At 43.6% G+C, this 12,210-nt stretch overlaps 1 protein-coding gene and 1 pseudogene across 3 annotated transcripts in view; one reads left to right on the forward strand and one right to left on the reverse strand.

The window, feature by feature from the left end:
- The window catches only part of JARID2 (jumonji and AT-rich interaction domain containing 2), a 234,088-nt gene that overhangs the window by 82,485 nt on the left and 139,393 nt on the right, over nucleotides 1-12,210 (reverse strand). For 2 of the 3 annotated variants that reach the window (XM_055406021.2, XM_055406023.2), the window contains exon 3: nucleotides 9,977-10,118. The exons of the other annotated variant lie outside the window; for it this stretch is intronic. In XM_055406021.2, the coding sequence (XP_055261996.1) occupies nucleotides 9,977-10,118 (142 nt within the window). The remainder of the gene's footprint in view (nucleotides 1-9,976; nucleotides 10,119-12,210) is intronic. 3 annotated transcript variants of the gene reach the window in all.
- Nucleotides 1,948-2,044, forward strand: LOC129543926 (U6 spliceosomal RNA; annotated as a pseudogene).

Genomic DNA, 12,210 nt, shown 5'->3' on the forward strand with positions numbered 1-12,210 from the left:
TAGACACCCGTAGTGTCCCATAAACATCACGTCTTCCACAACCCTCCACACGCTGCACGTGAAATGATCTGCTGCTTCTCTCTGGAGTGGAGATTTCCTGCAGCAGAAAATAAGGCTGAATCTACCATCTCTGAGATCCACCTGGGACCTGGCAACACCTGGAACCTTAAAGAAATGAGTGCTCCTGGCCCCTGCTTCCCTGAGATTCCCACTCCTCTGAGGGTTAAAAAGGCATCGCTTTGCCCAGCCCTCAGAATCCTTCTCTGGTGGCTCAGATGGTAGAGAATCTGCCTGCAGTGCAGGAGATCTGGGTTCAGTCCCTGAGTTGGGAAGATCCCTGCAGAAGGAAACAGCAACCACTCCAGTATTCTTGCCTGGAGAATCCCATGGACAGAGGCACTTGGGTGGCTACAGCCCACAGGGTCGCAAAGAAACATGACTGAGTGACTAACACACACAGCATCCTCAGGTCTCTCCAAGTATTTTGAAAACAGAGCTCATCTACCTCTCTTCATCACCAGCAGTCCAAGTGGGCTCTTCACTACTACCCTCAAGGTACAGAAACCATCGACTGAACCCTGAAATAACCTGGGAGCTTCAGCTCTTAGCAGAGCACACCCAAGCCCTTCTCTGTGCTTCAGTTTTCTCATTCATAATATGGGAATGATGGTCAAAGACCCATCAAAAGGAACTGCTGTGAGAATCAAATGGACTAATACATGGAAACAATTTAGAATATTTAGAATAGTGGCCAGCACACCATAAGAGCCACATAAATACCTGTCACTGGTGCCCTGCTAAGGGCCAATTCTTTTGGAAGACTGTCTCTCCCATGGAGAGTTAAGAAGAAAAGCTGGGGTAAGCAACAGAAAAGCTCTCTAAGAGGACTGAGCTGCTAGTCTATTCAATTCGAAAAAATTTTTCTCCCTATTTCTAATCAAAGGTCTAGTTAAAACATCATGCCAGAAAAAAATACGTCTCGCCTTAAACCATCTAAACTGAGAGGATCGATTAGTGCTGTCTCCTACCCAGCTGTCACTTGATAAGATCAAGAGGTGTCACTTGCCATCAGGCATGCATACACAACAGTTCCACATACTTACGTGCTACCCAGGGACTCTGCATCACTCCAAGAATTTAGAAAATCTCAGACACCAAGGCCTTGGGAGGCTGCCTTCCTGTCCTGGGGACGGTGGCCTCGTGGAATGCAAGAGCCCTGGCGCTGGGATACACCTAGGAACAGTGCTGGGCCAGAGGTGAAGTCAGGAGTCAGGGTCAGGAGGCTAAAGCCACGTGTCCACAGGGCCAGAAAGGGGAAAACAGAGACAAGCAGCAGAAAGGTTCTCCAAGGAGAGGACGGTCTGGAGAAAGCAGGTAAGGAGGCTCCCTCCATCTGAGGACAGGGAACCCAGAAAAGGATGGCAGTACCACGCTGTACGAACACAGCTGCCAGGCACCTTGGGACACGCTCCTCCACTCCTGACTTCCCAGGCCCCCCAACCACAGCCCTAAGAAGACCAGGCCAGTGAGAGTCCACCTGGGGGTCAGAAATGACACCCTTCCTCCTGCTCCTGCCTCCCCACTCTCCAAGCCAGGATAACACACAGGGGCTCAGGCCAGAGGGCACCCTCAGCCCTGCTTATCCTGGTCTGGGTATTAAGATTGTGCCTTTGCTAGACGCACAGGGTAGAGGGTGCAAAGAAAACATTCCAAAGGGAACTTGCAACCCACCCTGCCATTATCCACAGAGGGTCCTGGAAAACACCAGCCTGAGGTTGCTCAGTCACCAAGGAACCTCAATCCCCACCCAGTTCCAGATTCCTCCAAGATCCATCCGCTGCCTCCTCCAACAACTGTGCTCCACCCCACCTCCCCAGCCACCCAGATCCTCCTGCTGATCTGGGCTGCACCTCCATAAAGTATGTGGCAAGGGACTTCCCTGACAGCTCGCTTTGGCAGCACACATACTAAAACTGGAATGATACAGAGAAGATTAGCGTGGCCCCTGCACAAGGATAACATGCGTGAAGTGTTCCATGTATTTTGGCCTTCCCTTGTGGTTCCGCTGGTAAAGAATCCACCTGCAGTGCAGGAGACCTGAGTTCGATCAATGCGTTGGGAAGATCCGCTGAAGAAGGGAACAGTTACCCACTCCAGTATTCTGACCTGCAGAATTTCACGGACTGTATATACACTTTTTTAGACACTAGTCATGTGCATAGTCAAGAGAGCCTAACATGGGACAAGCAACACACGGGTGGACTCCACAAGATGCTTCATTAAATGAGCAAAGGGTCTGCTTCTTGTAAACCAAAGCAATGCAAAAGATTGTTCTGAAACCCCCAAACCACAACACACAGGTAACAATCTGCCAGTTAAAATTTCGAGAGACGAATAGGCAACAGGGAATCCCATAAACCTCCATAAATGATGTCATGTGCAAAACCAGTCAGACATTATATTGATTATTAAAATAGTTTCCACAGTTCCTCAGACAATAGGGCCAGGCCCCATGTCACCAAGGGGGATGCGGGAGAGTACTCCTGAACAGCCTGCCTGTGTCCTGAGAGGGATCGGAGAGGCCTGAACAAAGCCTGGGGATGCTGCTACAGGGAAGAACGAACCTAATCATGACTGGGGGGGAAGTTGATGGCACATCCCATCCTGCAGTGGACAGTGAGAACCCCGGCTCCTGCAGCTCTCCACCATTCAATTGGTGTCACCGACCTTCAGGTTCAGCTTGGTGGCCACTTAATCAAGGTATGCAGAGCTGAGAGATGCAACCTCCCCTCCAAGCTTGAACAGCAAAAAAGGAGAAGAAATGCCCTGAGCAGGCACCACCCCCTTTGCCTCTGAAGCCCAACAACCAGGTGAAAAGCATAACCCTCAGAGGGATGGAGGAAGGGCCCACTATCATCACAAAGTCACCATGGATTTATCCAGAACAGGCACTTGAAACAGAAGCCTCAGATGGATTTCTACTACCAACATGCTCTGGATGGAGTGAGAATTTATAAGTCAACTGCTTCTTTATTTTGAAATCTTCCCTTTGATTGCATCAGGGCCTACTTATGAAATACACTTTTTTTTCTTTTTTGATGACTAATTAAACATAAAGGCATGACTGTGACGAAGACCAAGTGCAAACACGGTAGTTACATTTCCTGTGCTGTGTTTCTCTCAGCTACCGTTCAAAGAACAGACAGGAACTTCTGCTTCTGGCTAAGACAGAGAGATAGGGACAGGAATCCCACTCCGGCCTGAAAGAAAGTGAAAATCCACAGGAGACAATGGGCATCACACAACAAAACCCTGTGGTTTCTGAGACACAAATGACGACCCAGACTACTGCCCTGAGACAATTTTCAGGCCAGGGCACATGGCGGGGAATGCAAGAAGAATCCAGAGGAATCCCTGAGTTGAGGAGAAGGAACTGAGACTTCGGGGTGGAACAAAACGTATAGAGTGAAGCACTGAAGAGGCAAAAGTCAGACAGAAAACTCTGCAATCTGCTGAGGACCCTCCTCAAGTACTTGCTAAGTACTAGTAAACACATGTGTGAGCGAAGTACCCAAGGAAAAGTACCACAAGAAAGGACTACGGGGAACACTCTCCAAACCCCACTTTGCCAAAATGGTACACATAACTCACAGGGTTCTCCTTGAGCAGCTGGGAAAACTTATCCCTATACCAAACAAATACTGCTCTCTGGCCCTACCTGCTGCTGCTGCTGCTAAGTCGCTTCAGTCGTGTCCGACTCTGTGTGACCCCATAGATGGAAGCCTACCAGGCTCCCCCGTCCCTGGGATTCTCCAGGCAAGAACACTGGAGTGGGTTGCCATTTCCTTCTCCAATGTGTGAAAGTGAAGTCGCTCAGTCGTGTCCGACCCCTAGCGACCCCACGGACTGCAGCCCACCAGGCTCCTCCATCCATGGGATTTTCCAGGCAAGAGTACTGGAGTGGCTTGCCATTGCCTTCTCCGCTGGCCCTACCTAACAAAGCATAAAAGGCTCAAAGTTTCCTGGTAACCTAATCATACCCTAGAGCAATGCATGAGAAGAGTCAGAGAGACACAAACACACCCAAAACCCAAAAGAAGAAAACTCATGATGCCTGGCATCCAACAAGGAGCCACAGGGCAAGTAAAACAGCAGGAGGACATGACCTGTGTTGAGTGGAGGGACATCAATGAAGCCAAACTGACCCCTAAGTGACACAGAGGATAGATTAGCAGACAAAGACAATAATAACATCTATTATAAATCCATTCCCCATGTTTAAGAAAATAAAGATTAAGCTATATCAGGAGAGACAATAAAGACAATTAAAAAGACAATGTCTGCAGTGAAAAATACATGTCTGTAGATTTTAGACCGAAATTATCTAAAATGAAATACACAGAGAAAAAAAGACTGGAATAAAATGAACAGAGCACCCATGAGCTGTGAAAACAACCTGGAGCACCTGGACACACACGCACCTGAGACCCCAGCAGGGGGAACACACCTGCAAACTAGATCTACTGAAATCTTCTCCAACACTGATAACGTCTACAAAACTAAGCAGCTCTATGAACCCCAGACACAAGAATCAAAGAAAACTATATGAAAGCATACTGCATGATGGTGTGCATGCTCAGTCATGTCTGCCTCTTTGTAACCCCATGGACTGTAACCCACCAGGCTCCTCTGTCCATGCAATTTTCCGGGCAAGAATACTGGAGTGGGTTGCCATTTTCTTCTCCAATTACATCATAGATTAAAAAAAAAAAAGAACCTTTAGAAGTAGGCTTCTTGCCAGACACTCACTACAAGCCAGGAGATGGTGGAGCTGTACCTTCAACAAATTCCACAGGGGAGGGGAGAAGGAGGAACTACTGACCTACAGGTTTATACCCAGCAAAAATACCTTCCAAAAATGAATATTTATTACAACTGCATGTGATTCTACAACCCCAGTAAAAAGATTTTTTTTTAAAGTGAGGGTGAAACAAAGACCATATCAGACATAAAAAGCCTGAAAGATTCATCCAGCACCAGCAGAAAATTAGAAATGTTAAAGCCCTACGACCAGAACCCAACAGAAAATGGTAACAGAAAACCATTTAGATCACAAGGAAGGAGGGAAGAGGAGCACCAGCAATGAGAGCCGTGCGGGCAAGAAGGCTAGGCCCGCTTCCACCGACACTAGTCACACCTGCTTAAATCCACAGGTTACTTTCTGTGGTGACTAAAGGTGCCACATAACATGCAGTTCCTCAATTTTGCCCCTTTTCTACTTCCTCTAAACAGAAAATGTTTCAGTCAAGATAGCTCTGAATTCCACAGTGCATTTGACATTAAACTATACTACTAGTGCATTCTGTTCAACAAATATGTAAAAACTATCAAGGTTTTGAAAATTCTAATTCTTACAGAGGGTCACATTGAGTAACTCCTATTTCTAACACTGAGTGCTGCCAACAAGTATTCTATGCATTTGGGTCTATCTTCCTTCTAAACTTGGAGGCAGCAAAGTATTTTATGTTAACACAGTAACACAGAACAGAAATAAGGAAAACTTATATTTGACAATTCAGCTATAAAAGGAATACCCATTAAAAGCCTAGGAGAATTCTCATCATCCTGAACATATATTCATCTCCAAAACTTAAACTTATCTCCACATCTTCAACCTTAAAATAACACTCCAAATTCAAAATCCAATCTCCTAGAGCAGGGCTCTCTTTGAACTCCATAACTCTTACAATACCAAAGGCCTAAATAAGTAAAATACAGCAGCTCTTTAACAAAAAGAAAACATTTCTGTCCCTGCGGAGGCATGGTCCACAATTCTTTTAAAAAAACTACATAAGACTCTTATGTAGTTTGCTTTTTAAAGTGTGTCAGGGCATCTTAGTATTAAGTATTATTAAAAATAGGGACCACCCCCAAGGGCTTGTGTGTGACTTACATGTGAACAGCCCAGACAGAACTTTCACAAACTATAGCCTGGCCCCCTCATGCCTGCTGTGTAGGCAAATACCTGGTCACACCAAGCTTTGCGGAAGAAATTTACACTCTACCATTACAGTCCTTCCTGTGACTCAGTAACTTTAAAAGAAAAAAAAAAAGGGACACACGCCTACACTTTTCCATCAACCCACAGATGGTGGTGATGGTGGCGCCATGGAGAAAAGACATGAATCACGATTTGCATGAATCAACTAAGACACATCTGAGAAGTCTTCAATGAGTCTGCACGTCCCCATACAGCAACTCATGTGTCACAGATGCTGATGACAGCTAGCACTGTATCTCATACACAGTCCTTATTATACACCTGGGAGCTTTTCATGAATCAACTTGTTCAGGACACAAAACCCCTCACGAGATGGTTACTATTGTCACGGATATCTCACAGATGAGGAAACTGAGGCCCAGTGCATACCCTTAGACACTGAGCCACATCCAAGGTTCCCATGGCACGTCCCTAAGAACAACCATTTAGAGGTACACCCTGACCAACTTCTTTGTACACCTTTCCACCACACAGACAACCCCTATCCTGATCATAACCACCATTCCAAGTTTCTCACAGTCCATCCACACCTGGCTGATAAAATCTGTCCATTCTGGTTTCTAAAAGATATTCAGACACTTCTTGCAGGAAACACAAATGTTATGATAATCAAGTTTAATGGAAGAAGCCATTTTAGGTGGCAGAGGTAAGAAGCCAGGTACGGCCACCAACAAATTCAAAAGGGGTTGATTAAATGCTGAAAGCCTCTCTAATGTTTCCATTCTAAACAATAAGAACTAATTACACTGTATCATTTTTAAACATAATTTATCAAACTCACCTACCACAATGATCAAAAGAAACAGAAAACCAACACCCAGGAATCCAGACCTTCCATGGCTGGGCTGCTCTGCCCGTCAAACAGGAATAGACCTTCTAAAGAGGCTGGCTTTTTCTTTCATAAAGAGTAATTTCAGATGATGACCTTTTAGTAACAAAGAGATTCCTTTTATTTTTGCCTCAATACAGGAAAATAAGTCCTTTGGAACTCTAGATTCTACTGCTTTCTATGTGCCAAAAAATCCCCAACTTAAGTAAATTCAAAGGCAGCAACTACACAGGAGCAAACATAGCTTAAGGGGTTTACGGTAAAAAAAATAACAGTGCAAACACATGAGATGTTTTGACTAAAGACTTAAGAAACGTGTTATAAGCATCAATCAGAAAATGGAATTGCTTCAACTTGCAGGCTGGAAATTTAGGGCAAGGTCTAAAACTGAGGCTGGCATAGTGCACACTTAAGATTTCAATTTTTCTTAAGAAAGTCAAACATATATATCCCCTTTCTTTCCCATGCTCTAACCAAGACAAAAGGCGTTATTAACTAGTGACCCTAAAAACATGTACCTAAAAAGAGCAATTAATTGTACAAAAAGAGCAAGCATTCATATCATTCTAAAGAGACAGGTAACGCTTTTTCCAAAACAAATACATAAACTACGGCTCTGGAATTTTAGGATTCAGTGTTCTCTCCCAGAAAGTCTAAATGTCAACCGAGAATACAAGTGGTCCATCATAGAACATGCTCTCTGCGTGCGTATTTTTGGGAATTTTAGACACGAGGTAAAAAGCAGAATCTAATCAACAATCTGCCCAATGCTTGAAGCAACATTTCAAAATTACCGTTTAGGTAGTTACTCTGGGCTTGGGATCAGCAGACACAACATAACTTCTTTAAAAAGGTATGTTATGTGTAAGAAGGTTGGCACTGAAGTCTGACAGTAACTGACAAAGCTCCAGGAACTCGGATTCCAAGTTCCTATGATCTGCCTGACAAGGCAGGGCATGTACCATACAGTTTATACTAAATGTTCATGCTAAATACCAACAAGCAATCAAAAGAGCTCTTTTAAAGCCAAGAAGTAGTAAAAGTTATTTTTTATTTGCTGTGTACCCTGCAACACAACAAGACATTTATGCCCTAACTACATTACCCCTTTGAAACAACAAAGCTCCCTTCTGCCATGCAGGTCACCCCAGACCAGCTCTGAATGTAGCTTAACCTGTCAAACCTGAATCTATACCATATCCCTGGGTAGATATTTCACTAGTAGAGTGTGATCGTAACTCCCCAAAATGCTGTCATGAATCCTTAATTCAGTAAAACAAGGTACTCAGCACGCTAATAATTAAACAGATTACCAATGGGTTAAGTTTTCCCTAAGTTTCCCTGAACAAAGTTTCTCTTTTCTGGTGCCCTGGAGAATTAAAGCTAATTGACTGATTTGCACACAGCTGCCACACAGCACTACAGTCCCGTGCAAAGAGGAAGCCGGCAGCACTACCATCTGAGAAAGGCACCCAGAGCCAGGGATAAAGGGCTCCCCACCCCCACCCCAAGATAATGGAGCCTGATGACCTTCATCTTCATACCCACCTGCTGACCAATCCCAGCAGAGGTGCAGGTGATGGCCAGCCACAAAGCTAAAGTACTTCCAACCACAAGCACAGAATTCTGTTCTCCAAACACAGATGAAAGATGATGCGAGCTACACAACTGCCACCCCCACCCCACCCATGTTTGGAAACACGGATAGTATTATTACACATCCCAATACGTTTACGAATGTGATTTCAAACAAACAAACAAACATATCCTTTAACCCCTTGCACTTTTCAAATTGGGGCAGAGTCTGTCACAGAGCATCTGAAACATAAAAGGCTTCCACTGAGACACTCAGCCAAGTGTCTTTAAAAAGAGGAGCATACAAGGTCCAGTACGCTGGCAGAGACCATTCTTACCCACGCTTGCTGACTGTACTAAAAACAAACCCAAGGACACCTTCTAAGAGGCAGTGCTGAGGAGCGAGATAAAGGTGGTAGAAATTAATACAGACTCTACACCATGAGTTTTCTAAAGGAAGACACTGCGCGACAGGAAAACAAAGGCTTGCAGCTAGCGGCTCTCCAATCTCTGATCTAAAGTGCAGATCTATTACAGATTTTTAAGTATCCACACATGGCTACCCTCGTCCTTTCCTCTTTATTTGCTGCCAAATTCAGTTCTTCATTAGCTACACACATCAAGATGGTCTCTGAAAAGTAACTAAAACTCTGCATACAGAAAGGGTACAAAAAGAAGTCTAGACCGGGGATTATGTTCCTCCCGTTTTTCCATCCTCTCCAACAAACAGATTCTAAGAACAAGTAATTAATCTCATCAGGAAAACACTGAGTATGAGAACGGAAATGGAATGAAATATAAATTCTAAATGGGGGCAGGGAGGATCACATCATACATGAGACACGAAATAAGACAGATAACTAAAAAAGGGTTTTTAAAACACTCAATTAAAAGTGTTATTATATAATGTCACTATCACTGTCTGACCATGAAGCCAAAACTCTTGTTAAACTACCATAGCCAAATTCCTGATCAAGCTATCTTAGGCTTATTTAGGAAAGTCATTAAAATAAAAAATTAAAACCTGCTGATAAATTAATTCTATGAATCGATTTCACACCTACTTATTTGGTTAACACCAAATGGATTTTGCTTTCCCGACAAGGGAAAAATTTTTTTTAGAAACACATTTAAATCTTCATATTTACACCTCTGTAGTAATGGTAAAATACCATCTAATATACTCAAGAATACAACTGATGAAAATCAATTAAAATGAACAGCAAAGGCAGGAATTACAAACTGGCAACTCTCTGGCCAATTTTAACAGCAGGAACTTGTTTTGTTTGGCTCATACCATTTTTTGTGTTTTACTCATCTTTAATGATAATTAGTGGACAATATTTAGAAACCAGGATATTTGATACAAAAATCCAGAATTCTGGCTCCTCTGTGAAAAAAATCAGGAGATTGGGTGAATGGGCCCAAGTTTGTTCCCACTTGGACAAAACTGGCACCTAGTTTGAAGTCCCTGGTTTAAGGCACGAATATGTTCAGCCTTGGGTACTAACCTTTTCCTCGACGGCCCTTCTTCAAAATCTGAAGAACTAACATCGTTGCTAGTCGAGGACACTTGGGATGCATCGTCCTTCTCATTCTCTGACTGTTCTGATGCTGGTCCTAATCCCTTAGACTGGCCATTACCAAGGAGCCCTACAGGTGAAAAAAGGGGACAAACACTTAAATACATGACATACGGAAGCAGCACTTTACCACAGTTTACCCTACACAGTGGCTGGTGAGGGCAGACAAGAAACTCGACAGGAGAGAACCAGAAGGTATGGATCCCCTGAGAATGGAATGGAGAAGTCCCACCTCATCCTACTTTTGACCTTACACAGGACTGGAATGACTGCCAAAGAAATAACGCCAACAGTAAGGAATTCAAGCAGAAAAGTGTTATCGTAATAATATACTATAGGGTTCTTTCTAAAGTACATCAGTTGGGCTTCCCAGGTGGCGCTACTGGTAAAGAACCCACCTGCCAAGGCAGGAAACATAAGTACATCAGCATCTTTCAGGACTGGGGAAAGAAAAGTACTTCATATATTACCAATTCAAACTAGTTATCTTTCCAGGACCACATATTTACTCCAGAAAACACTAAAACTACCACCACCCAAGAAAAAGCATCAATCATTGCTTTGTAGCCATCTATTCGTTCTTAACGAAAAATCTGACTGGACAGCTTTCTCTTCATAGCAATCCTTCCCATCAGAGTCACCATGTTTGAACCTGACCATCTCAAAGGATAAAGATTCTCCATGACAGCATACGTGGTGCCATGCTGAAGAGGGGGTCTCAGGGCCCCAGGGTGTGCTTCTAGTAACCCGAGCTGGAGAAGGGCCTACACCAAGTCATACGGAAGTCGTTCAGCAGCCAGGTCACACTAATGGGTAACAGCTGAATTAAAGCCTGGTCCTCCAGAGCTCAGACATCCTCCCATCCAATCCAGGGTTCTGGATACAATTTAGCTTCTACCAATGGGAGGCTTGTACCCGCACAAGTGTCCACAACCACTGGCCCCCAGTTTCACTGCCTAGTTACCAGCCTCTGGGAATCAGCAGAAATGCTAACACAGTGCCTACATTCTCACAGCCACAGGGTTTGGCTTTTATATAAAGCCAGAAGGGCAGGAGTCTTTTGTTCTCCCAACACTTTCAGCAAGTTTGTAAGCATTTATGTCCCTGTATTAAACCCCTTTTTAGCTGAAGCATTTAAAGAGTGGTTCCTATTAGTCGCCATAAACACTATATTCCACACACTGAGTCGGATTTTCAGGAAGAAAACAGCATACTGCAACAAAACCCTGGGACTTGGCCTGCTTATGCATTTCCCCAGTTATCTGTTTTTACATCATTGCAGAGTATGAATAATAACATAAGGTTAGAAATCTAATACAATGCAATAAGTAAAATCCCATGGCTGTCACTTAGACTTGGGGCTCCAGGAGTCATGACTACAATATGGAAATGAAAACACAGACTAATTCCCAGAGAAAGAGAAAAACGTGGGGAGTGTGCCCCGTGAGGCAAACAGGAGACACAACTGGAGGGGGATCGACGAGTCTGAGGGTTGAAGTGTGGCCAACATTCCAAAGACGAGAGCAGTGCTGTTCATTAGAGTAACCACCAGTCACACGGTGCTGCTGAGCATTGGAAACATAGCTAGTGTGGGTAACAGGATGAATGATTATTTTTCTTTAACCACATTTAAAACTCACTATAACATTTCTAAAATAATTTCATATTAATTCTAAAAATATTCTGGACAAATTATTAGGTTACATCAAACACATTTAAATTAGTCTTACCCGCTTCTTTTAGATTTTCTAAAGAAGCTCTAAAAACTAATACTACACATGTGGTTGAAATAACATCTCTACCGATCAGCACTGAATGAGAGCCCAGCAGTAATGGAATGGGTTGGAGTTGGTTCCCCTGCTCCCCCCCAGATGTGTTAACATGACCACACAACAGCCCACCCAGACAGGAGGAGGATACAGAGCACACTTATAAACAGATCAGGAAACTAACACAGGGACAGAATATAAGTCAATGGATGAACAACCACACTTGAAAAGGATGGTGATTATGAAATAAAAATTCTGGTTAAGGAACCATATATGAAATTAACATTTAAGGGGCATGTATCTCTAAAATAAAAGTGTATTCCTGGTTGAATTCACATTTTTCAATAGTACAAAAGGACTTTAAGGAGAATAAAGAGGGAAAGGAAGAAGGAA

This window comes from Moschus berezovskii, chromosome 23 (genome assembly GCF_049115385.1).
Source record: "Moschus berezovskii isolate FMDL1 chromosome 23, NW_MosBer_1.0, whole genome shotgun sequence".
Lineage (NCBI taxonomy): Eukaryota > Metazoa > Chordata > Mammalia > Artiodactyla > Moschidae > Moschus > Moschus berezovskii.